This window comes from Cololabis saira, chromosome 3 (assembly GCF_033807715.1).
Source record: "Cololabis saira isolate AMF1-May2022 chromosome 3, fColSai1.1, whole genome shotgun sequence".
Classification (NCBI taxonomy): Eukaryota; Metazoa; Chordata; class Actinopteri; order Beloniformes; family Belonidae; genus Cololabis; species Cololabis saira.
The window spans coordinates 5,145,025-5,172,877 of NC_084589.1; the positions used below are offsets into that span (position 1 = coordinate 5,145,025).

Consider the following 27,853-nt stretch of genomic DNA (forward strand, 5'->3'; position numbering starts at 1 on the left):
CTTTATCAACCTCGTTTCGATTATATGTTTATGTTTTTATGATTATATTATAAATTTATAAATAAATATTTGTATAGAATGTATATTTGCCATGTTTGTGTTATAATCAACCTTTGACACGAATAAAAGAATGAAATAAAAAAAATAAAAAGTTTTTGTGCCAGCGGAGAGAACCCCCCCACAACCCTGCGTTGGTACGGTCCGCTGTGACCAGCAGAAACAACATGGCGGTGTTGGGGAGGAAGCTGCAGAGCCTACACGTGTATATGTCTAAGCTGCAGAGGTTTGGAGGAAGGACACCTGTCCAGGTGAGACCGGAGTCTGACACCACGGGCCCTTTCAGAGCGTTTCTATCCCATAATAATACACCGGGGTTACTGGGCCAACGGCTGACCTTTCACCAACTTCCCCACCGGGGCTGCGCGCGCACGTCTGTTTTTTTGACGTCACGAGTGTCAAAGCTCATATAGACGAATCCGGCGAAACCCGGAAGTCGAGCGGGCCGCCATTACTGCGGTGGCGGCTCCGCTCCTCCGCTCCAGCCCATAGACATATACGTATGGATCTATTACTCCGCTCCCTGCCAGGCTCTCTTAATGTATTTGTATCATCGGAAAACTCCTGTCCCGTCACGTGCATTTGTTTTGATAGTGAATGAAGACGGGACGGACTGTCAAAACCACTTTTCTGTTTCACCAAGTGAACAGACGGAACGCAAAAAAAAGATGTTAAACTGCTGGAAAGGAACTGGAATTTACCTGGATACCTTAAACAAGGAAGCCAGGGAGCGGTATATGGAGAAAATAATGATTATTAACGGTTTGATCCATATGAAATCACTAGTGGAGCTCCGATGAGGATTTACTGCCGCAGTTCTGCACAACCCACGTCTTACTACCTTGTTTAGTGTTTGACAGCTGCTTTGGTAAATGTTTGACTCGCCATGTGTTTCAATAAATTAGTATAATAGTACAACATACAGTACATCTTTTTTATTACTATTACTTCTCTTTTCTTTTTTTTTATGCTGAAGAGGCTCCGAGACATGAGCAATATTTTCGTTTTCCTCGTGAGATTATTTTTTTCTTCTGCAGCTACAAATAGAGTTAATATTTTTTCCTCAACAAACTAGTTTTATCTGCAGATTGGGGTTATGTATGTATGTATTCTGTATCATCCGGAGCTGAGATAGTTCTGCCCTTCAATTAGAGACCTGTAATTGCGTTTTTTTTCGTCATCGGACGCCAGGCGATCAATAAAATATTATTGGATACCTAAAATTAAACAAAACATACACAGGTAATATTTAATTGTGCAGACATGCCTCGTAAGGAGAGGAGGTGGAGAGAGCTATATTACAGTGTTTAATCATACACTCCCTTATCTCCCTATTCCTCTATTCTTTCCTGCTTATCGCTCAAACAAATCATTATTTATAAATTAACATCAGCATTAATTTAAGATACCTTCATTATTTATGGAAGGCCGCTGTCTAACATCATCAATCCAGCTATAATGATGCTGTAGAGCGTCAGGTTACAATAACAGCGCTGCGGTGGCAGATTGACACCTGCCACCGCAGCGATGGCGCCGCCGCAAGATGGCGGCGCACACAAATCGGTCGCCGGATTCGTCTATACAGTATTGTTTGCTTCTCATCTGGTAAACTACAATAAAGTATTCTAATCTAATCTAATCTGAGCTTCCGAATGCCAAAGTAAGAGCCTTGTTTCAGGATGGCTTAACTTCCATCCCACCAGCCACATTTTATTTGTTTGGTCGTTACCACAAAGATTCTTTCTAACAAATAAAGTCAAAGAGATCTCTTTTAAAGCAGCACAATGTAACTTTCAGCTTTTGTTGAGTTTGGCGGCTCCTTTGGGCAAAAGCGGTAGTGCTTTACCAGTAGTGTGGAAGGGTTCCTACCATGCTCCTCAAAGTTACATAGTGCCAGTGAAGGAGATACAGACCCCTCAGACCATGACAGAGGTTCATTAAACCTGTTGGAAGTTGATGTTCCATCACAATGACTCTGGAAATATTAGATTAAGGTGGAAAAGTTACATAGTGCTGCTTTAAATTGATACACAAATTCTACCCTGCAAAACAATATTTAAGAATGATATAGATGTTAATTGTTATTTTTACTCTCGCACATTATGCTGTTTTTATTTTTATTAATTTATATTTTTAATTTACATTCAACATGTCTGTCTCTGATCTTAATCTTTCACTGTATTTCAAGATTTAAATGAATAAAAAAAAAATCCTGGTCCAGAACCAGGTCCTGGAACCAGAACCTGGTCCAGAACCAGATCCTGGAACCAGGGCCCTCATTTATCAACAGTGCGTAGAAAAGGTCCTAAATTCTGTCGTAGGAGTGAAATTTAGAATGTGTGTAAGTACAAAAAAATCCGGATTTATCAAACGTGCGGACGCTGGTCGTACGCACATCAGTGATGATAAATCCCACCTGGGGCCTGTACTACGAAGCAAGTTCAACATACCCAGGATATCTTTTCCTTATCCAGATTCACTAAGCCGGACAATTGCAATCACGCTAAGCGGTCACACGACGGTGGTTATCAACTCGGTATATCAACCCAGGTTTCTCCAATCTGGATATGAGCGCGTGCACATAAAAGGGGCCGTGTTTTCAGCGCATGACCAATCGCAAGCATGGAGAAGTCCGCTGTCAGAGCCGCTTATTTCAGTATCGAAGAGCAAAGGATAAATTACACTGTGATTTAACTTAATATTTAGACTTGAAATTAAAAGTTCATGTCGTGTTCAAATTAAACGAGGTCTGACATTTCATCCTCTCTCAAATGACTCATACCTTGTTTCTACAGTATATTTACAGTTTGTACATAAAGGTTTATTTGCAAAAGTAGTTTTCTTAGAAAGACGGAGTGAGGGTATCTACAGCAAAGATAAACGTACTCGCATACCTCTCTGTCAGGAGAAAAGAAATGATAAAGTGTTGATACTTGGGTATGAAAGGAATTGCTTAGTTTCTTGACTAATTCAATTTTTGTTGAAAGTCAGCCCACTCTTTTTTTTTTCCTCTCACGATCCGCGCACCGAGCTCCACTGGATTCTCTTCGAAAGGGCATGCCATTTTCCAAGAGAGCTGATTGGTCAGTGGGCGGTGCTTTTATACCCGGCGATCTGTATCTCGAACATAACCTGCTCCGGAGTAGGTTAGCTGTTCAGCATAAGTTACCATGGCGATGTACCCCGGTGAGAAGTGAACCACCGTCGTAGTCCTGAAAACCCAGGGTTAAACCTGAAGTTACCTCGCTAACCCCAAATCCCGCTTCGTAGTACAGGCCCCTGTTCTAAACTGCTGTGCTTGTGCATGGTTACCGTCATTTGCATACAGAAACGCCTCCAATTGACCATATATGGCAGCAACAACAGCTCCCGCTTGGAGGTTTACAAACTTTATTGAACAAAATTCTGTAGAGTTTACAACAAAAGGCAAATGAAACAAAATAATCAATTATCTACAAATATTCAACATTTGGGGGGGTTGAGAGCAAAAAAAAAAAAAAAAGATACATTTACTGACAAGCTATGGGAAGTGTATTAACAAAAATTAAGAAACAAAGGCATTGTTTCATATAAGCTTTTGGCAATATCGTTTTTTTCACGGATCGGTTTTAGAGACGCTAGTGTTTCTCAATCCTGGTCCTCGTGGGCTCCTGTCCTGCATGTTTTAGATGTTTCCCTGCACCAACACACCTGATTCTAATTAAAGGTCCTCATTAGCTTGTCACCAAGGTCTGCACAGCTCTGTTGATGACACAGGTACTTTTATCACGGTGTGCTGAAGCAGGGAAACATCTAAAACATGCAGGACACCGGCCCATGAGGAATTCAATTCAATTCAATTTTATTTATATAGCGTCTAATACAACAGAGTTGTCTCTAGACGCTTTACAGAGACCCATACCCAGAACATGACCCCCGAGCAGTTATTACATAAACAATGGCAGGTAAAAACTCCCCTGGTGGGAGAAAAACCTTAAGCCAAACAGTGGCAAGGAAAAACTCCCCTTTAGGAGGGAAGAAACCTTGAGCAGGACCAGGCTCATCAGGGGGGACCCTCCTGCCGAGGGCCAGACTGGTGGGTCAGGGACGGCAACAGCACAGCAGGCAGGTGGAAGCAGCAACGGGATGACCGGGGGTGGGGACCGCAGGCCAGCACGCAGCTCCCGAAGCTCCGGCCCAATCAGCAAGTCCCAGGTTGGAGTGCAGGGTCGGGGAAAGACTTGTGCTCCGTAATGCAAGCTACAAGCCACCCACGACCACCTGCAGGTTCCGGTGTCCGGCAAAGGATGCTGCAACATGGACAAAAGAGAGAAAAGGGAGGAGAAGGGGGGGCCAGCACAAGAAACTACAGGAGCGACTCTGACACACTAAAGTTTACACTACCTAGAGATTTACCAACACCAGCTAGAGGTTTACTAAACACTAACTATAGGCTTTACTAAACAGAAATGTTTTAAGTTTAGTTTTAAAGGTGGAGGTGGTGTCAGCCTCCTTAACCCAGATTGGAAGTTGGTTCCATAGCAGTGGTGCCTGATAGCAGAACGCCCGCCCTCCAAATCTACATTTAGATACTCTAGGAACTACGAGTAAACCTGCACTCTGAGAACGGAGAGCTCTGACAGGAACATAAGGCACTATCAGGTCTAGCAAATAATGCGGAGCTAAGCCGTTTTGGGCTTTATACGCAAGTAATAAAATTTTAAATTGGATTCTGAATTTTACGGGTAACCAATGGAGCGACGCTAACACTGGAGAGACGTGGTCTCTCCTGCTAATTCCTGTCAGCACTCGTGCTGCTGCATTCTGGATCAGCTGGAGCCTATTCAGCAAATTACTTGGACATCCTGCTAACAACACATTACAGTAATCTAGTCTAGAAGATACAAACGCATGAACTAGTTTTTCTGCATCACTCTGCGAGAGGATTTTCCTAATCAATATTATAAAGCAATATTACGGAGATGGAAAAAGGCTATTTTACAAACCTGATTGACATATGGTTTAAACGACAAATCCTGATCGAAAATAACAGGATTGAGAAACACTGCTAAGTACAGTTTACATTCATTTTTCAGATGTACAATGGAGGGGTTTTCTGTTATTCCATTTGCATTTATGTATGTGATATTTAGCTTGTAAAATAATTATGTTGACCATGTTTGATATATTTCTTGGAAGATTATCCATAAATTAAGATTTGGTTGGAGTCAAAAACTGCTTGGAGGTGCAAACACCAACCGAGCTGTTCTGCAGAATAAATGAGTCGTGCGTTCAGGCCACCGGGGAACGACGGGCAACACAGACATAGTTGCATCGCAGATTATTTGTGCATTGATTGAATGAAATCCTTTCATGTCCACGTAACTGAATTCATTATGTGATGGTTCTTTTATGGCAATGTGGGTGTAATCTAGCTCCAATTATGTTTGGGAATCCGGCGATGGCATGAAATCCTCGTTTAATTTCGACTTGGTGATGTGTGTATGGAAACTGGGTGTAAATTAGGGCCAGAGAAATTATTGCATCCAACACTGCCGGCATGATTTTGCTTAGTGTCGGCTGCGAAATGCCGCATATGTCAAAATGTTTCGGTGGGAAAAAATCCCAGGATGGACAGGAGCTGGATGTGACTGGGATGGCTTGCGTTTTGTCTTTCGCTCCATTATAGGTTGTAAATCACGGCATAAATCCATCAGAATGTTTTTGGGGAAACGCTACCTGCTGAGCAGCCGCTCCGTGCTCTCACAGATCAACAGATCAGCGCGCTCTTTGAAAACGCGCTCCCTCGGAGCGCAAATCCTCCAACACTGCAAGATAAGCCATGGTACTTGTATTTTCTTTTCAGCTCGTCCTGCCAAAGCTGTCTTTTATAGCTTGTCACACCAATTATTCAAAATGTCTGAATTACTTATGGAGAATTTTTATTAATTGGAGGAAACGGGGAACATGTGCACATGTTCCCCGTTCAGTCACAGTTCAGCGATCTCAAACTTCACATACAGTTTGAGACTCTTTTAATGGGTTCTATTTGTAGTTTCACTGTTCTACCACTAGGTTTTGTGCGTACGCATGGTCGGAGCTGTGCGTATATTTACACGTGTTTCTGCGCACAAATACATGTTGATAAATACCATACTTTGCGTGGGAATGCTCGTACGCACGCTTTACGCACAGATCTGTGCGTACGCACGGTTGATAAATGAGGGCCCAGGTTTTTCTGGACTGTGAATATGTTTATTTCTGCTGTAAAGTTGAACATTTTAACCTGGAGGTAAAAAAAATGGCCAATGGTCCGGCCCCTGGTGGTCGGTAGACTAATCTGCTCAGTAAGACTGTCCCGGGTCCACGGGGGTCCCGGGTCCACGGGGGTCCCGGGTCCACAGGTGTCCCGGGTCCCGGGTCCCGGGTCCCGGGTCCACAGGTGTCCCGGGCCCACGGTCCGGGTCAGGGTTCTTATGGGGGCTTGAAATCCTTGAAAGTGCTTGAATTTCAATGTTGTGTTTTCAAGGCCTGAAAAGTGCTAGAATTTTAGTTTAAGTGCTTGAAAGTGCTTGAAATTATAACTCTGTCTTTCACCAAATTGGGATCAGACTGTATAGTTTAGATATTACAAGGAGAAATAAAATCAGTAAGATGAAACATAACTATGATAATAAATAACTGTGAGTAAATATATTCCTGTAGATATTTGACCCCAGCGATAAGGGGCTTGAAGATTTTGAAAATGACCCTTGAAGGGCTTGAAAAGTGCTTGAATTTGACCTTGAAAGATGTGTAGGAACCCTTGTAGGAGTTTTCAAATATAATTGGATAAATTGTTTATATTTCATTACTTTATATACTGTCTTGGGGTTACATTTGCATACAAATCTAAAAAATTAAGAACCGAAATACACTGAAAATGGAAAAGATTTGAACAGAATGTGGGGAAAAACTAAAACCGATGTTTTTTTTTATCTTTATCTTTTTATTTCACAATAATTTTCACAATTCACATTTTCACATTCATGACTTCTATTATACCCACATTCCTACCCTCCCCATAATTACCCTAGGGAAAAAACAAAAACATACATTAAGGGAGAACAAAATTAAATAAATATTAAAAAAATAAAAAAATAAATAAAAAAAATATATAATGGCAGCAACGGTGATATCAAACTATATATATATCCATACATACATACAAACATACATACATATAAGGCACAAGTTCGAAAATAGAAATACTCATTGGTCCCCTTTGGAAAAATTCTCCAGTTTTGAAAATAATGGAAACCAGAATTCTTGAAAAATATGACTGTATTTTTCCAAAGTTAATTTTCCCAATGGTGAAAAAACTGAAATTTGATTAAAAAAAAACTTGAAAAGTTGAAAGAGGGGAATGATCTTTCCAAAGTAAAATATGCATTTCTTAGCGAAGTATGTGATCATAATTCATATCCTGCTTTTTTTCCGGTTTAACTGAAGATCCAGTGTGTCATTTAATAAATACAAATTGGAGCTTAACTCAAAATTAATTTCTAATACTGATTGTGTGAAGGAATGAATTGATTTCCAGAATCTTATTAAAAGATCACATTCCCAAAACATATGTACAAATGTTCCATCGATTCTTTTACATCTTGGACATTTTGAAGAGATATCCTTTGAAATTTTGTGCATTTTAATTGGAGTTAAATAAAGTTTGTGAATAAATTTAAAATTAGCCTCTTTAATTTTATTACTAGTAAAAGGAAAATGTATTTTTTCACATATATTTAACCAAGTATTTTCTTCAAAGACCATCCCCAACTCCTTCTCCCCTATCTTCACTAAAGTTTGGAAAGATGACAAACCTCCTTGTGATAAAATATTATAAAACTCACTGATCTTTCCTTTAATTGTGTCTGAAGTTATAAATATGTCCTTTATTTCAGATAATCCAAGTCAAATATTATTTGCTTTGATAAGTGATTGAACAATGCTCCGTATTTGTAAATATTTAAAAAAGTGTTTGTCAGGGATGTTGTATTCTGATTTTAAGTCAATGAATGATTTTAATTGCATGTTCAAATTAAATAAATCCTTAAACTGTTTTAAACCAGAGTTTGCCCATTCACCTATGTTGATATGCTTAATATTCAGATCTGGATTTTGATAAATAGTGGAATGAATTGAAGTACAGGTAGTAATACTGTTTTTTTTTCCTACAATCTCTCCATGCTAACAGGGTATTAAAAACAGAGAAACATTTGTCTATGTTTTTTATTTTTTCAAACTTATTTATAAATATAAGAGAGACCAGTGGCAGGGGTTCGAAAAACTTTGCCTCCATTTGGACCGATCAATGTTTTTTTTTTAAAGGATTTCATGCGTCTCTGTTTGCTCCCTGGATGTGTTTGCTAATGTTTCTGAAAGCAGTTCTGGATCAGGCTCAGTAACCTTCCCCGGGTCCACAGGTGTCCCGGGTCCACGGGTCGGCGGGTCTGCAGGACTTCTTCCCCCCGTTGGAGGGTCCGATGCTGCCGGCCGGAACCTTCCAGGGCCGCGTGGCCTTCATCACGGGGGGGGGGACGGGTCTGGGCCGGGCCATGACCACAACCCTGTCCCAGCTGGGGGCCCGCTGCGTCATCGCCAGCAGGTCAGAGCTCACGCAGGTCCACCGGGCCCAGGACGGGTCACAGGACCCGGATGGGCCCGGGACGGGTCACAAGGCCCGGACGGGCCCGGGACGGGTCACAGGGCCCGGACGGGTCCGGGACGGGTCACATGACCCGTCTGGGTCACATGACCTGTCTGGGTCCGGGACAGGTCACATGACCCGTCTGGGTCACATGACCCGTCTGGGTCCGGGACAGGTCACATGACCCGTCTTGGTCACAAGACCCGTCTGGGTCCGGTTCAGTCCTGAACCGGGTCTCTGTCACACCAATCCATTATTCATTAAATCCAACATAATAAAACTGTTCAATATTGCAGAGTTAAGGACTGTAATAATATACAAAGCCAGAAATAACTCTTTTACAAATACAGCAAATGTTTCAGGAAAGACAGGCCAGATACGAATTAAGGGAATCAATTAATTTAAAATTACAGACATGTAGAACTACAAGCAAAAAATGCTGCAAAACCATCTACTGGTTCAAAACCGTCTACTGGTTCAAAACCATCTACTGGTTCAAAACCATCTACTGGTTCAAAACCATCTACTGGTTCAAAACCATCTACTGGTTCAAAACCATCTACTGGTTCAAAACCATCTACTGGTTCAAAACCATCTAGTGGTTAAACATCTACTAGTTCAAAACCATCTACTGGTTCAAAACCATCTACTGGTTCAAAACCATCTACAGGTTCAAAACCATCTACAGGTTCAAAACCATCTACAGGTTCAAAACCATCTACTAGTTCAAAACCATCTACTGGTTCAAAACCATCTACTGGTTCAAAACCATCTACTGGTTCAAAACCATCTACTGGCTCAAAACCATCTACTGGTTCAAAACCATCTACTGGTTCAAAACCATCTACTGGTTCAAAACCATCTACTGGTTCAAAACCATCTACTGGTTCAAAACCATCTACTGGTTCAAAACCGTCTACTGGCTCAAAACCATCTACTGGTTCAAAACCGTCTACTGGCTCAAAACCATCTACTGGTTCAAAACCATCTACTGGTTCAAAACCGTCTACAGGTTCAAAACCGTCTACTGGCTCAAAACCATCTACTGGTTCAAAACCGTCTACTGGTTCAAAACCGTCTACTGGTTCAAAACCGTCTACTGGTTCAAAACCATCTACAGGTTCAAAACCATCTACTGGTTCAAAATAGGGGTGGAACGGTTCATGAAAATAATCCGAACCGTTCGGTACAACTGCTTCGGTTCGGAGCGTGTGTGTGCCGTTCGGTTCATATGCATGCGCAACTTTATCAGTTTTTCATAATGGAAGTAATAGAGTGTAGTAGCAGGGACACACCTGCGGGTGGCGGAATGCAGTTGTAGCGGTTGCTTGTCTCAGCCGGCAATAATAACACGAAGAAGAAGTTTAGCAGCTCAGTTGTGGAGATGGCTAGTGGCGGCGTTAAAAGAGAAATAGAAGATGCACCGGCAGCACAATATCGCTCTGCAGTGTGGAGGCACTTTGGGTTTGGGGTGACATACGAGGCCGGCAAGAAAGTTGTGGACAAAAGTACCACCGTGTGCAAGCATTGTTCAACTCGCGTTATTTACGCTGCCGGCAACACGTCCAACATGTTGACTCACATGAAGAGACATCATTAGGGTTGCCACCCGTCCCGTAAAATACGGAATTGTCCTTTATTTGAGGAAAAAAATGTTGCGTCCCGTATTGAACTAATACGGGACGCGATTTGTCCCGTATTTTTATTAACGCCCCATACACACGTCTGACACACACACACACACACACACACACACACACACACACACACACACACACACACACACACACACACACACACACACTAAATTTAACAATAATGAACAAAATAAAACATAGGAAACATTAAGGCCAGCAAAGTAAATTTGAGAATATTTTATGAAATCAATAAACAATTCCATCATCAAAATTATAACAAATAAAGGTTTAAAATATCTTGCTTTGCATGTAATGAGACTATGTCATGTATTAGTTTCACCTTTTAAGTTGAATTATTGAAATAAATTAACTTTTACACCATATTCTAGTTGAATTATTGAAATAAGTTAACTTTTACACCATATTCTAGTTGAATTATTGAAATAAGTTAACTTTTACACCATATTCTAGTTGAATTATTGAAACAAGTTAACTTTTACACCATATTCTAGTTGAATTATTGAAATAAATTAACCTTTACACCATATTCTAGTTTAATTATTGAAATAAATTAACTTTTACACCATATTCTTCACCTGTATCTATATTATACATCTCGGCTGATGTGGACATACATAGAATAGGAGGCTATTTCAGTTGCTAGTATGGTTGGCTGTCATGCAAGTTCAATGCTAAATGCTAAATGTTCAATGCTGCGCTGCTGAAATCGGGGCGTCCCTTATTTCTATTTCTAAAAGGTGGCAACCCTAGACATCATCCCGCAAAAGAACATGAAAATATGAGCAAAGCAGTGTTGAATAGTGCAGTGTATATGTTAGTTTTGGTGTATGCTGCACTTAAATTTCAAGTGGCAAACTGATTATTTTATTTTAGATGGCACAGTGACAAGTTTTTGTAAGAAATCCAGCATTATTTATTTGTATTTCAAACACTGCAGTGCACTTTAATTTCAAGTGAGAAAATTATTATTTATTTTGTTATTTTAGATGGCGCAGTGATAAGTTTTTATAAGAAATCCAGCATTATTTCTTTGTATTTCAAACACTGTACTTTTATTTTTAAGACTGAAGAAAACTCATCTTTCAATTAAAAATTTCAGAGTTGAAATATGTTGACATTGTTTTTGTGTTGATTTTAAACAAAGGAAACTAAACCGAACCGAACCCAAAACCGTGACCACAAAACCGTGATGTGAACCGAACCGTGGATTTTGTGAACCGTTCCACCCCTAGTTCAAAACCATCTACAGGTTCAAAACCGTCTACTGGTTCAAAACCGTCTACTGGTTCAAAACCATCTACAGGTTCAAAACCGTCTACTGGTTCAAAACCATCTACAGGTTCAAAACCGTCTACTGGTTCAAAACCGTCTACTGGTTCAAAACCGTCTACTGGTTCAAAACCGTCTACTGGTTCAAAACCGTCTACTGGTTCAAAACCGTCTACTGGTTCAAAAGAAATACAAAGAAATGATTTTTGCCAAATCCAGGGAAGAAGAGAGATGAGGGAGTGATTGTGGGGATTCATAATAATGTGTATATAAAATGGTATATAGAATAATGATTATATTGTGTATGATAAGATGTGTATATATAAGTATATATATATATATATATATATATATATATATATATATATATATATATATATATATATATATATATATATATATATATATATATATATATATATATGTTGTATAGGTATAATATTTATAATGCTCAGGTATAATATTGCAATGAAGTGCTGTAATATTTTTATAATGTAATAACAGGTATATTTTTTGATAAGGTAAAGCTTGTTGTTGTATTTATTTATATTTATTTTTATTTTGTATTCAAGCTAAATTGAAATAGAAACAAGCGGTAGGACCTCATAAGTTTTGACTTCCTCCTACTACTTTTTGGGCATGAAGGTTTATTTCCCTTTGATTTTGTTTAATGACGGTTTATTTGTTTTCTTTTCTGATGTTTTGTGTAATTGTTTTTCTTTTTTATTTATAATTAATATGCTCGAAATAAAGATTTCAATCAATCAATCAATCAATCTGTGCAGGAAGCTGGACGTCCTCCAGAAAACAGCCGACGAGATCAGCAGCAGGACCGGAAACCAGGTGAGGAACCAGAACCTGTCCCGGTTCTGACTCGGTCTGACCCGGTTCTGACCCGGTGTGTTCTGACCCGGTCTGACCCGGTGTGTTCTGACCCGGTTCTGACCCGGTCTGACCCGGTTCTGACCTGGTCCCTCTAGTCTGACCCGGTTCTGACCCGGTTCTGACCTGGTCCCTCTAGTCTGACCCGGTTCTGACCTGGTCCCTCTAGTCTGACCCGGTCCCTCTAGTCTGACCCGGTTCTGACCCGGTCCCTCTAGTCTGGCCCGGTCCTGACCCGGTTCTGACCCAGTCCTGACCCGGTTCTGACCCGGTCCTGACCTGGTCCCTCTAGTCTGACCCGGTTCTGACCTGGTCCCTCTAGTCTGACCCGGTTCTGACCTGGTCCCTCTAGTCTGACCTGGTCCCTCTAGTCTGACCCGGTTCTGACCTGGTCCCTCTAGTCTGACCCGGTCCCTCTAGTCTGACCCGGTTCTGACCCGGTCCCTCTAGTCTGGCCCGGTCCTGACCCGGTTCTGACCCAGTCCTGACCCGGTTCTGACCCGGTCCTGACCTGGTCCCTCTAGTCTGACCCGGTTCTGACCCGGTTCTGACCCGGTCCTGACCTGGTCCCTCTAGTCTGACCCGGTCCTGACTCTGTTCTGTCCCCAGGTCCACCCGGTCCAGTGTGACGTCAGAGACCCGGAGGCCGTTTCTCGGTGTGTGGATCAGATGGAGGTTCTGACTGGACTCCCCGATGTAAGGACCTAAAGCCGGTACCATCGGTACCGACCCGGTACCATGGCCACGGTTACATGATGTTATTTTATTCTGAATTAATTATTCCTAATTAAATAATTCAGAATTAAACTATTTTCCTTTGAGTTTACATGGAAATAGTCATTCTGAATTGAGGTTTACATGGAAAACACGTTTGATGGTCTTTCTCCAATTCCTCTCCAGGTCTGGGGGTTGGGAAGGTTCTGATTGGATAGGGGGGGGACCGGAAGTTAAACTACCGGAAGAAAAACGAACTTAGCCGCTACAACTTTGAAAAGCTCACAATTTTGATGTTTCTGTTCTTTTAATTATTTCCAGGTCCTCCAAGCTATTTATTAAATAAATGGTGTCTGCTCTTGACCAGTGTTTACTGCGTGCTGTAAACGAGCAGCGCAGAAAGACCGTAATTAATTTAAAGAGGAATGAGTTTATACATGATCAAGGAATTATTCTATTCGGTTTTAAAATCGAAATAAACCAGCCACTTCAGAATTAAGTTTAATTCAGAATGTCCATTTTCATTCGGAATTAGGTGTTTACATGGGACCTATTCTGAAAAACAGGTTTTTTCTTGCTTTAACATATATAAAGTGGTCTCCCCTCAGCCTGCCAACTCAGAGAAGGAGGAAAGCAACCAAATTCTGCAGTGTCTGTACAGCCGCCCGGATGAGCCGTCCAGTGTGATGTGGATCTATTCAATTCAATTTTATTTATATAGCGTCTAATACAACAGATGTTGTCTCTAGACGCTTTCCAGAGATCCAGAACATGAACATAAACATAAACATAAACATAAACATAAACATAAACATAAACATAAACATAAACATAAACCCCCGAGCAATTATTATATAAACAATGGCAGGTAAAAACTCCCTTAGTGGGAGAAAAGCCTTAAGCCAAACAGTGGCAAGGAAAAACTCCCCTTTAGGAGGGAAGAAACCTTGAGCAGGACCAGGCTCATAAGGGGGGACCCTCCTGCCGAAGGCCAGACTGGGGGAGTCAGGGACGTCGACAGCACACAGCAGGCAGGTGGAAGCAGCAGCGGGATGACCAGAGGTGGGGGGGGGGGGGGCGTCAGCAGCACACAACAGTCATGTGGAAGCAGCAGCGGGATGACCAGAGGGGGGGGGGGGCGTCAGCAGCACACAACAGTCATGTGGAAGCAGCAGCGGGATGACCAGAGGGGGGGGGGGGGGTGCAGGCAGGCGGAAGCAGCAACAGCAGACATCCACGTAGGCAGGTGGAAGAAGCAATGGGATGACCAGAGGGGGGGGAGGGCCGGGAACACAGGCCAGAACGCAGCTCCTGAGGCTCCGGCCTGCAAACATACACAAAAGAGAAAAAAAAAAAAAAAAAAAAAAAAAAAAGGGGGGCCGGCACAAGAAACTACAGGAACAATGGACAAAAATGATAGCTATGAGATATTTATAATAAATAAAAATGGTAATGGAGAAGAGAGGCAGGGAAAAGGAGAGGAGAAGAAGGGTGAGAGGCACCGCCCAGTGGATCATGTCGGTGCCCCCTGCAGCATAAGCCTATAGCAGCATATCTACCGCGAAGCTATATTTGAGACTAACTATTATAGTTTTGTTCTATAGCTGCGACAATGACTACTGACTCTAACACACTAAAGTTTACACTACCTAGAGATTTACCAACACCAGCTAGAGGTTTACTAAACACTAACTATAAGCTTTACTAAACAGAAAGGTTTTAAGTTTAGTTTTAAAGGTGGAGGTGGTGTCAGCCTCCTTAACCCAGATTGGAAGTTGGTTCCAAAGTAATGGTGCCTGATAGCAGATAGCATCTACGAGCCAATAAGATTCGGCTCCCGTTGTTACCTAACGACGGAGCGATGCGTGAAACCACGGCCACAACTAACTCTGGTCGGAACAACAACAACAACTCCGCCGGATGAAGCCGGAGCCATTTTTCCGTAGCGGTGTATCGCGTCATTCATGCAGCCAATCAGCACAGAGCCTCATTATCATAGCCCCGCCCACTCAGAATCCTGCATAGATAATGAGGTTAGAGAATGGGAAGATATAGACATGGCTCAGAGGATGAATTTCTAATTTATTTAGCAAAAACAATCAAAAGCTTGTTTTTAAGACATTCAAGTCCTGTTTAAAATAGGTATTAGATGCCATAATAGGTCCCCTTTAAATCGGATTTAATTTTAATTCTGAATTGAAGAGGAATTAAACGTCCCATGTAAACGTGTACTGAAGTACCATCAGTACCCGGTCCGGTGCGTGCTGATGACATCACGCTGTGCCCTGATTGGTCAGGTCATCGTCAACAACGCGGCGGGGAACTTCATCAGCCCATCAGAACGTCTGACACCCAACGGCTGGAGAACCATCACCGACATCGTCCTGAACGGAACCGCCTTTGTCACGCTGGAGCTGGGGAAGAGGCTGATCCGGGACCAGAGAGGTGGGTCGGGACCAGAACCAGAACCAGGGGGGGGTCCGGGACCAGAGAGGTGGGTCGGAACCAGAACCAGGGGGGGGTCCGGGACCAGAGAGGTGGGTCCTGGATCGGGACGGGAATTGATAAGATTTTATCGATTCCGATTCCATTTTCGATTCTGTTTAACGATTTGATTCTTTATCGATTCTCTTATTGATTCTCATTTGGAAAAAAAGGAGAATAAACGATTAGCCTAAACTTTGTTTTATATCTTTGAATAAAAAAATACAAGTGAGGTCTTCAGACGCCCCCAGCCTTGGGCTCCTCCACGGTTCCCACAAAATTATTAGTAATATAAAATATGTATTTAATATAAAATAAATATTCTTATGTAGAAATTAACTAAATACAACAAATTATTCTGTGGCAATTAAACAAGAATGTCCAGTAACATGAACACCACAAACTTAGTCCCTGCTGGTGACATTCATCTATTCTGGCCATTCATCTATACTCTTCCCTGCTGGCAGTAGGAGAGGCTAGCGGTTGGCTAGTAGTCTGGTAGGCTAGTAGTCCGTTAGGCTAGTAGTCCGTTAGGCTAGTAGTCCGGTAGGCTAGTAGTCCGGTAGGCTAGTAGTCCGGTAGCTAGTAGTCCGGTAGCTAGTAGTCCGGTAGGCTAGTAGTCCGGTAGCTAGTAGTCCGGTAGGCTAGTAGTGCGCCGGCGCGGCTCTTCCTGCCACACGCCAGCCGACTCGGCGCTCCCAGGTTTCGAAAGAAAGAACCAGCCGAGCCCAACAGTTTCCTCCCTTGTTTGAAATGTCCACATTGCAAGTATTGTCGCTCGTTATCATCCTTTTTGGTAAAATGTAACCAAACTTTCGAGCATTTATGCCCCTTTGTCGCCATGTTTTCCTGCTGGGCGCGAATGTGCATGTTGCGTAACTACGCAGCATGCGTGGTGACGTCATTCGCGCCCACTGGAATCAATATGGGAATCTCGATACACATCCCTTGTCTGGACCGGTGGGGGGAGCCAGAGGCTGATCCGGGACCAGAGAGGTGGGTCCGGGACCAGGGGGGGGTCCGGGACCAGGGGGGGGTCTGGGACCAGGGGGGGCTGCAGGACCAGGCGGGGGGGTCCGGGACTAGGGGAGGGTCTGGGACCAGGGGGGGGGGGGGGTCTGGGACCAGGGGGGGGTCTGGGACAAGGGGGGGCTGCGGGACCAGGGGGGGGTCCGGGACCAGGGGGGGGTCTGGGACCAGGGGGGGCTGCAGGACCAGGGGGGGGTCCGGGACCAGGGGGGCTGCAGGTCCTGGTGCTTCCATGTGTGATGGTCCCCCCTATGGTCCTACAGGGGCCTCCTGGATCAGGTCTGGACCAGGATCAGGTCTGGATCAGGATCAGGTCCAGGTCCAGGTCCAGGTCTGGTCCAGGTCCTGATGGTTCTGGTTCTGGTCTACAGGGGCCTCTTTCCTGGCCATCACCACCACCTACGCTGAGACCGGTTCCGGGTTCGTGGTTCCCAGTGCAGCAGCCAAGGCCGGCGTGGAGGCGCTGTACAAGTGAGTCCTGGACCGTTAGCATGTGGTTACCGTGGTTACCGCAGCGGCTACAGTAACCACGGTAACGGTGTGTTCCAGGTCCCTGGCGGCAGAGTGGGGTCGCTATGGTCACCGGTTCAACATCATCCAGCCTGGACCAATCAAGACCAAGGTGCTGGTCACATGACCTCATGATCACATGACCTCATCATCACATGACCTCATGACCACATGACCACATGACCTCATGATCACATGACCTCATAACCTCATGATCACATGACCTCATGATCACATGACTTCATGACCACATGACCTCATGACCACATGATCACATGACCACATGACCTCATGACCTCATGATCACATGACCTCATGATCACATGACCTCATGATCACATGACCTCATGATCACAAGACCTCATGATCACATGACCTCATGATCACATGATCACATGACCTCATGATCACATGACCGCATGACCTCATGATCACATGACCTCATGATCACATGACCTCATTCAGATTCAGATTCAGAAAGACTTTATTCATCCCCGAGGGGCAATTGCAAGACAACTGAGCAGCAAGACGTTGAAAATATCAAATAGAACAAGAAATAAAATAGAATAAAATGAACAGGGCATGTCTCCTTATGTACAAAAAATATATAAATATACGAATGTCAAAAAAAAAATCTACAACAGAGTGACTGTGGTGGTATAAGTAAAAATATAAAGTATAAAGTGTCAGTGCAAAGTGTCGACAGTGGATGTAAACAGTCCAACAGGAGTATAGAGTAGTCCGGGGGGGGGACTGTGGATGTGGGGGATGGAGTTTAGCAGCTGGAATTAAAAACCAGGGTAGCTTTGGGGACAAAATTAGCCCTCCTCCTTTCAGTCCTGCAGGCAACACAGCGCAGGAGCCTCCTGGAGGGGAGCCACTGGAATGCGGGATGAAGTATGTGGGAGGGGTCCTTCATGATTTTATCTGCCTGACTGAGGGCCTGCTGGTTGAAAACCACAGACAGAGTTCTGACCGGCAGGCCGATGATTTTCGAGCACAGTGATGCTCTGCTCTGCAGTCTGTTCCTGTTCTGGATGCTGAGGGAGTGGAACCAGCAGGTCATTGAGAAGGTGGCGGTTGGGCTGTGTGGCTCTGCAGTCATCGGTGTAGTAGAGGATGAAGAGCAGGGGGGAGAGCACACAGCCCTGGGGGGAGCCAGTGGAGGTGGAGCAGAGGTCAGAGAGAGAGTTGTTGACACGAACCCTCTGAGTCCTGTTGGTCAGAAAGTCCAGGATCCACAGGATTAACTGGTCATCCAGGTGAAAGTGGGAGGAGAGTTTAGTGGCCAGGATGTGGGGCTGCAGGGTGTTGAATGCTGAAGAGAAGTCAGCGAACAGAAGTCTAGCGGATGAGTCAGGGAGCTCCAGGTGTTTGTGGATGGACTCCATGATGAAGATTTTTGCATCATCCACACTTCTGCCTGGGCGATATGCAAACTGGAGTGCGTCCATTAGGGTGTCAGTTGCTCTGATGAAGTGCTTTTTGATGATCTTCTCCATGGCCTTCATCACCAGGGAGGTGAGGGCCACGGGACGGAGATCATTCAGAGTCTTAGGTTTATTTTTTGGGGGGATAGGGATGACTGTGGAGTGTTTCCACAGCTGTGGAACGGTGTGACTGTCGAGGGAGTATAGAAAAAGAGTCCGGAACACACTCCCTAGTTGCCCTGCACAGCGTCTCAGGAGTCGGCCGCTAATGTTGTCGGGACCGGGTGAACTCCTCTCTCTGGTCCTCCTGAGGGCACTCACCACGTCCTCAGTCCTGAAGGTGAGTGCAGAGCTGCCAGGTTTGAGTGAGGATCTGGACTCCTCTAGCTGGGTGGAGTTGTCTGACTCAAACCTGGAGTAGAAGGCCTTGAGATCGTCAGGGAGGGAGGAGGGGGTGCTGCACTCCACCTGGATGGTTGTGGGGGAGGTGGAAGCAGTGTTCACAGAGACCATGGTTTTGAGGCCCTGCCAGGCTGAGCGCAGGTCCCCTGCGACAAATTTTTCCTCCACTTTGTTTTTGTAGTCCAGCTTGGCAGTTTTAATGGCCCTCTTCACCTCCCTGTTGACCTCCTTTTTTTCCAGTTCAGAGCCGGTGAAAAAAATCCTTTTCTTATTGTTGAGAATTTTCTTGAGCTCTTTGGTGATCCAGGGTTTATTGTTGGGGTAGATTGTGACTGTTTTTGATGGAATAATAGTGTCCGTACAGAAGGAGATGTATGATGACACTGTGTCGACCTGTACGTTGATGTCATCGGAGGGAGAAAGGAGACATCCTTGCAGGGTGAGGATACTTTCCGCTGTCCACTGTTTGATCTTTTTCTTGGTCTTCTTGATCCTCCTGATGACTGGAGTGTAAGCAGGGGCCAGCAGGATGGTGTGGTGGGCTTTGAATGCGTCTGGTACAGTACATTAGCATTTATCCAGAGTCTTCCCCTGCCGAGTGTTGCATGTTATATATTGTTCAAAGCCTTTAAGGGACTTGTCGGGGGAACAGTGGTCGAAGTCACCTAGTATGAATTTAGGAGAGTCCGGGGATAAGTGTTCCAGGTTGTGCAGAGTGCTGGTGAGATGCTCAGTTGCTTTAGCTGCGTTAGCTCTGGGGTGGATGTAGACCAGGATGATGAAGAGCTGAGGGAACTCTCTGGGGAGGTAGTAGGGGCGCAGGGAAACAGCCAGAAGCTCAATGTCTGCGGTGCACAGCTTCTCCCTCACAGTGACTGTAGAGCACCAGTTGTTATTTACATACAGACACACGCCATGTTGTTTCCCGGTGCGCTCATTGTCTCTGTCCAGACGAACGGGTGCAGAAAAGACGTCTATGTGCAGCATGCCGTCCTGATCGCTGTTATTAAGCCATGATTCAGGGAAAGCCAGAACAGAAGCAGTTCTGAACTCGTGCAGATGGTTCACACAAGCCTGCAGCTCGTCCAATTTGTTGCGGAGAGACCGCACGTTGGATAGGATAATGAACGGGAGCGCTCTTTGTTTGTGCGTTTCCCGTTTAAGTCTCGCTCTCACTCCACCCTTCTTTAAACCCCTCCTGTTTACCTTGGGTAAAGTTTTGCGGACAGAGATGTGCTGGTTATTGGGGTATCCACGGAGTATAATCCCAGGAAAGTAATCCGTCGGAGCGGGGCTGAAAGTCCGGAGTTCAGGCTGCGGTTGCAGCTGGATGAGAAAGTCTCTGCTGTAATTCAGCCGCGGCGCCATGTCGGGTGCGAAAAAAAAGAAACAAACACAGGTAGCGTCGCAGAGAAATAATCCCAAAAAAAGTGCCGGATGGTCGGCGAAAAGACAAACAAAAACAGACCAAAAAAAGAGCATAAAAAGAGCGTAAAAAAAGCATAAAGGAACGTAAATCTGCTCAGCTGACCGGCCGGTTGACCACATGAGCAGCGACCCGGAACCGGGTCAAATGACCTCATGACCACATGATCACATGACCTCATGATCACATGACCTCCTAATCACATGACCTCATGATCACATGACCACATGACCACATGACCTCATGATCACATGACCACATGACCTCATGATCACATGACCTCATGACCACATGATCACATGACCTCATGATCACATGACCTCATGATCACATGACCTCATGATCACATGACCACATGACCTTATGATCACATGACCACATGACCTCATGACCTCATGATCACATGACCTCATGATCACATGACCTCATGATCTCATGATCACATGACCTCATGATCACATGACCTCATGATCTCATGAGCTCATGATCACATGACCTCATGATCACATGACCTCATGAGCCCATGATCGCATGACCACATGACCTCATGACTTCATGACCTCATGATCTCATGAGCTCATGATCACATGACCTCATGAGCAGCATGATCACATGACCTCATGATCACATGACCTCATGATCACATGACCTCATTATCACATGATCACATGACCACATGACCTCATGATCACATGACCTCATGACCACATGATCACATGACCTCATGACCTCATGATCACATGACTCCATGATCACATGACCTCATGATCACATGACCTCATGATCACATGACTCCATGATCACATGACCTCATGATCACTTGACCACATGATCACATGACCTCATGATCACATGACCACATGACCTCATGATCACATGACCACATGACCTCATGATCTCATGAGCTCATGATCACATGACCTCATGATCACATGACCTCATGAGCCCATGATCGCATGACCTCATGACTTCATGATCACATGATCACATGACCAGCATGATCACATGACCTCATGATCACATGACCTCATAATCACATGAGCTCATGATCACATGAGCTCATGAGCTCATGATCACATGACTTCATGAGTCATGATCACATGACCTCATGATCACATGAGCTCATGATCACATGACCTCATTATCACATGACCTCATGATCACATGACCACATGACCTCATGATCTCATGAGCTCATGATCACATGACCTCATGAGTCATGATCACATGACTTCATGATCACATGACCTCATGAGCTCATGATCACATGACCTCATGACCTCATTATCACATGACCTCATGAGCTCATGACTGCCACGCCTGCTGTTGTTGTTTACCTTCTTGTTTTTGTTTACCTGTTTGTTTGTATAGAATAGAATAGAATATCCTTTATTTTCTCCCTCAGTGGGGAAACTTACCTGCTTGTTGTTGTTGTTTACCTTGTTGTTTACCTGCTTGTTGTTGTTGTTTACATGTTTGTTTACCTATTGTTGTTGTTTTTGTTTACCTGTTGTTGTTGTTGTGCGATGCATAAACTACACATATACAAAAACTCATTAATCATTAAACACAAACTTCAGATCATCTATATGTGGGTTTGTGTGTCAGTGCATATGTGTAAATTATTTTTCCTCAAACTGCACTAACCAAACTCAATTGGTGCATTTCAAATGACCTCCCAACCTAAATGGTAGCAGCACTGATCACAAATGTACACATTTTTTAGTGTGAATAGGCTAGTATGCACTCAGAGTTCCTTTTTTTTCTAAAAAGATTGCGCAACGGGTTTTTTCCTTCTCCATACAACCCTTTCTGTCTAAAATGTCACTGATATGCATAATGAACACGCCCTTCCACTGTATTTAAAAATACAGCGGTGCTCATTTTACGGGACGAAACCCATCCTCTGAAGCTGTCAATCATCAGTACGTGATTTTACAACAGACAAAATAAAGAAAAATGATTGACATGTTTCATGCTTGTGTAAATGTCAAATCCAATCATACACATCTCATACTCACAATGGCAAGAATCACATTTCCATACGATCCGGGTCAAATACAGTATTACAAAAGTAATCTGCAACCATTTGCATGGTGAATTAACCCAATTTGACAATTCTACATCACCACGCCTCCATTCAGGGCTTAGAATGATAGAAAAAGACTATTATTCCATTTCTATGTTTTTCAAGAGGGGAGCTTCTCACTTGCCTCTGACTCTTGTTTTTTCCAGCAAACAAAAAGTCTCCCTGAGACACAGACCCAAATACAGTTATTTGTATCATTTTAACAAAAACTTCAACAGAAAGAAATTCAACACTCAACTCACGGACATCTAGTCTCCAAAATGAGAAGATCACTCTCTCTCAGGATTCATCAAGTCTCATCTCAAGCAGCTCCTCGTAAACGCGCATCCAGACAGGAATGCTAGAGCGTGCTTTCACGCACACTGCTCAGCCTTACACACACACACACACACACACACACACACACACACACACACACACACACACACACACACACACACACACACAGCTGTTTCACACACCCCCCCTGCTGCAGCCGTTTACACACACAGACACACACACGCAGCTGCAGCTGTCACACACAGACCATGAACTTTACCCTGCTGCAGCCTGCAGCAGCCCCCACCTCTCTTACTCGTCATCTAAAACCCATCAAAACCCATATTTCTTACGCCATTATCCATCTGAGGGGACATTGTCCCATTTCTAACATGCGTTTAGCCTTAAATTAGATGTTTTCGAAGGTTTTAAGTTCCGTATATTATCTTGCACAAGATTTTGTCCCCATCTTTTTCTCACCTGGAGTTTAGGGAAGTCTCCCATCAACTAAGCAACTTTTAGAAATTATTTAGGCATAAGCTTCAAATTAAACACGCGTCTGCAATTGAAATTTTGCTTCACAATTGTGGAAACCTTCAACATTGAACATAGACAGTTTCCAGTGTTTCCAGACAAACAGTAGACAAAAACCATTAAAACCATTCCAACAGAAACCTCTTCTCGTTATTCTGTACTTCTAAAGTCCCCGACCTTAAAAGCCGGTCCCCGACCGAGTGGGTGTTGGCCTTATGCACCGCCCCAGGTTAGTATCTTATTAAAGTCCCTGACTTCAAAAAGTGGGTCCCCGACCCGCTGCCAACACTTTTTTCGCTAACCCCAGGTTAGTATACACAGAATTTCACTCGTATTTTACACAAAAATACCCCAGGCATTTAAGTAAGAAGAGGTCTCACCAGTCCCAAGTGCCTTCCCTGGCCCAGGGACCTCGTCACCGGACTCCCGGAACAGCGCAAGACCAATCCATTGGCCCCATCCCTAATATCGGAATGGCTGTCGACAGTTTTAGATGGCCTGTTTTGATCCTACGCCGCTCCAACGTCACAGATCTTGAGGTCCCGGGTTTCGGCACCAAAATGTTAGGTCCTCAAATCAACATTACATAAATTCATAACGAGGAAAACACCAGAGACTGTTGGAATGATTTTCAAGGCGCTTTCTGCAGAAGGGGAAACAAAGTCAGAGCTTTGCAGAGCAACGTGGCTCTCTTATGGATGCTCTCGACGAATGCTTTGCAGTTTCCTCCTCTGCATCAGCTTTTTATTGAGAATTTGACAGGAAAATGACCATATAAGGTAGACAATGGACGATTGGAAGAAAACAGGAAACATACGGAGGTAACAGACATCGAGGTTTAAAAAGTCACACATGTGACATGTGATATTTCAGTTTAAGAGGACCTAATCTTGGTATGCAGAAACTTAAGCTTTAAAAACCATGGGTCACTGGGGTCAAATGCCTTCCGGGACTAAAACAGGAACTCTGAACAGATGCGTCCAAAAGACACAATGGGTCAGCTGTTCCCAGGACAGTCGACCCCCCTGAGTATCCTCAGGAAGTGGCTGCCCTGTCATCTGTTCAGAGTTGATGATAGTTTTCATAAGGACAAAGGTCAATTAGGGCCCCCTCCAGAGAAAAGGGAAGTCTTTAACAGAGGCACCAAAAGACAATGGGCCATTGACAAACCGGTAAGTCACCAGGCCAACCTTCAGTTTAACCCCACAATTGTTGTTTACCTGTTGTTATTGTTTCCAGGGGGCCTTCAGCCGTCTGGACCCCACCGGGGCCTTTGAAAAGGCCACGATCCAGCGGATCCCGACGGGCCGGCTGGGGAAACCTGCAGAGCTAGCTAACCTAGCGGCCTACCTGAGCAGCGGCTACGCTAGCTGGATCTCCGGAGCCGTGAGTTACCCACCCAGAACCAGAACCAGAACCAGACCTGGACCAGGACCTGGACCAGACACAGACCTGGACCAGACCCAGAACCAGAACCAGAACTAGACCTGGACCAGGACCTGGACCTGGACCTGGACCTGGACCTGGACCTGGACCTGGACCTGGACCAGGACCTGGACCAGGACCTGGACCAGGACCTGGACCAGACCTGGACCAGGACCATACCCAGACCTGGACCCAGACCCAGACCCAGACCTGGACCAGGACCAGACCCAGACCCAGACCCAGACCCAGACCCAGACCCTGACCTGGACCAGGACCTGGACCAGACCTGGACCAGGACCAGACCTGGACCAGACCCAGACCTGGACCTGGACAAGACCCAGACCTGGACCAGGACCAGACCTGGACCAGGACCAGACCCAGACCCAGACCCAGGACCAGGACCCAGACGTCTTTCAGGCGGAAGTATTTGAAACTTGGTCTGTGATTGAAGCCCGTAACGGTTCTGGTGCTGTGTGCCCCCCCCCCCGTACCGGTACCGGTCCTCCATATGAGGAGTTATGAGACCAACAACACCTGTACCAGCAGAGTGTCCTGGTCCGGGTCCGGGTCCTGGTCCTTGTCCTGGGTCCTGGTCCGTGTCCTGGTCCGGGTCCGTGTCCTGGTCCTGGTCCTGGCTCTGACCTCTGACCTCGACCCGGCCTCAGGTAAGGTCCAGGTCCAGTGAGGTTCTGGTTCTGATCAGTTCTGTTTCCAGGTGATCCGGTTTGACGGAGGGGAGCTGGTGTCGATGGCAGGAGAGTTTAACGAGCTGCGGAAGGTGAGACTGCAGGTCCTGGTCCTGGTCCTGGTCCTGGTCCTGGTCCAGGTCCTGGTCCTGGTCCTGGTCCAGGTCCTGGTCTGGGTCCTGGACCGTCATGCACTAAGAGTGCGGCGCACAAAAATTGTGTGTTTGCCACTTTCAACGCTCACGGTCGGATGTACAAAGAATGACGTGAATCTAGAAAGTTGCGGTCCGTCACTCACACATTAAGGCTGGTTCACGCACTTTTCTGAGGTTTTGTCCGTTGGCGACACTCACTGGTGATGCAGTGAAGTGCAGAATATGAGGAAACGTGACGTCAACAATAAGTTCACGACCACATGAAGGACACGACAGTCCCCACATCACCAGATAAATTACACAAGAGTGGAGCTGCAACAATCTCACAATCAACCACATGATCTGAACAAACAACTAAAGGAGCTCAACGATGGAACCTGCAAATCCTGATGGAGCTTTGGCTCCGTTAGAGGAACCTGCTGATGATCAGATCACACCGACCTGCTGGTCCAGGACTAAGACTGGACCATCAGCTGGTTTAGTCTGGACCTGCTGCTCCAGGACTAAGACTGAACCATCAGCTGGTTTAGTCTGGACCTGCTGGTCCAGGACTAAGACTGGACCATCAGCTGGTTTAGTCTGGATCTGCTGGTCCAGGACTAAGACTGGACCATCAGCTGGTTTAGTCTGGACCTGCTGGTCCAGGACTAAGACTGGACCATCAGCTGGTTTAGTCTGGATCTGCTGGTCCAGGACTAAGACTGGACCATCAGCTGGTTTAGTCTGGACCTGCTGGTCCAGGACTAAGACTGGACCATCAGCTGGTTTAGTCTGGACCTGCTGGTCCAGGACTAAGACTGGACCATCAGCTGGTTCAGTCTGGATCTGCTGGTCCAGGACTAAGACTGGACCATCAGCTGGTTTAGTCTGGACCTGCTGGTCCAGGACTAAGACTGGACCATCAGCTGGTTCAGGTACCAAGAGGATCTTCTGGATCTCTGTCCTGAACTGGACCAGCTGCTCCAGTTCAGACCAACATGATCTTTCAGCTGGAGCTGCTACAGGTCGGACATCTCTGTCACCATGACGACCGTATGGGAAGACTACTCGAGATAAAAGCCAGATCCTAAAACATCCCATTACTGTTTCTGGACAGAAAAACATTAAAATACAATTTGCAGCGAAAAATCGATTCTGTAAAGTTGTCTTTTAAAATAAAACTAAGATGTCACTGAAAGGTTGGTATGAACTGATGTGATTCAGCAATGATGAATAAAGTTTTTATTGAATGTTTAGGCAACTTTCAGAGTCTGATATGGAGTCGGCTGCAGGTGCTGCAGGTCCGGAAAGTGTTTCTCCGGTGATGGTGTCGGTTCTTAAAATACAAACAAGAAAAGGAGAGTGTAATGATGCACTAACGCTGCCATAAACATTCACAAACCCGTACGATCATAATAAGACCACAACTCTTCACGGAACGCAACACAAAGCAAAGAACAGCATTACCCATAATGCATTGCAGCTTAAATCGGAAGAAATGCCCCCAAATAAATAATTTATTCCAGTTCACAGCCGATGTTTTTTTTAATTTGTTTTACCTTTTTTTGCACATTTCTTGTTAGGATGAGCGGTTTGTAATGGATAATTATCTTCATTATCATATTAAAACATACAGGTATGTATTTGAGACAGGGCGGAGTGTTGTGCTCCCGCATGTGCGCTCAAATCCACACTGATTGGTGTGTACAGAGCAACCTGCATGGATTTGGGCGTACGCAGGGTTTTGTACATCTGAATTGTTTGTTACGTGTAAATTCCACGCTCGGTTTCACGTTGATATTCACGCACTCTTCGTACATGAGGCCCCAGGTCTGGTTCCAGGTCTGGTTCCAGATCTGACACGGTTTGTGTCTGCAGGTGACTCCGGACCAGTGGGACCTGATGGAGGCCATGATCCGGGGGACCAAGGGGTCCTGATCTGGGTCCTGATCCTGATCCGGGGACCAGGGGTCCAGAACCAGCGATGCACCATGTGACCACTACCAAGACTGCTGTGCCTTATGACTAGAATATGAGTTAGATTTGAGATGTTGATGAATGTTGATGGGTCAGCTGACCTGGGGGGGGGGGGTCAGCTGACCCTCTGAACTACAGAGTATGTTGATTTTCAGATGCAAACTAATGTTTCCTCAAAGGGATTTTATACATTGAAATGTTAAGTAAAGTGTAAAAACAGAAAA

At 44.8% G+C, this 27,853-nt stretch overlaps 1 protein-coding gene across 1 annotated transcript; it reads left to right on the plus strand.

The window, feature by feature from the left end:
* The first annotated feature begins 173 nt into the window (after positions 1–173).
* decr1 (2,4-dienoyl CoA reductase 1, mitochondrial) lies at positions 174–27,853 on the plus strand. Its single transcript, XM_061715465.1, has 10 exons — positions 174–308; positions 8,499–8,680; positions 12,435–12,492; positions 13,141–13,227; positions 15,543–15,690; positions 17,130–17,229; positions 17,308–17,380; positions 24,647–24,793; positions 25,548–25,610; positions 27,531–27,853. Exons 1-10 carry the CDS (start codon positions 225–227, stop codon positions 27,588–27,590), a joined length of 1,002 nt encoding a protein of 333 aa, XP_061571449.1. The 5' UTR covers positions 174–224; the 3' UTR covers positions 27,591–27,853.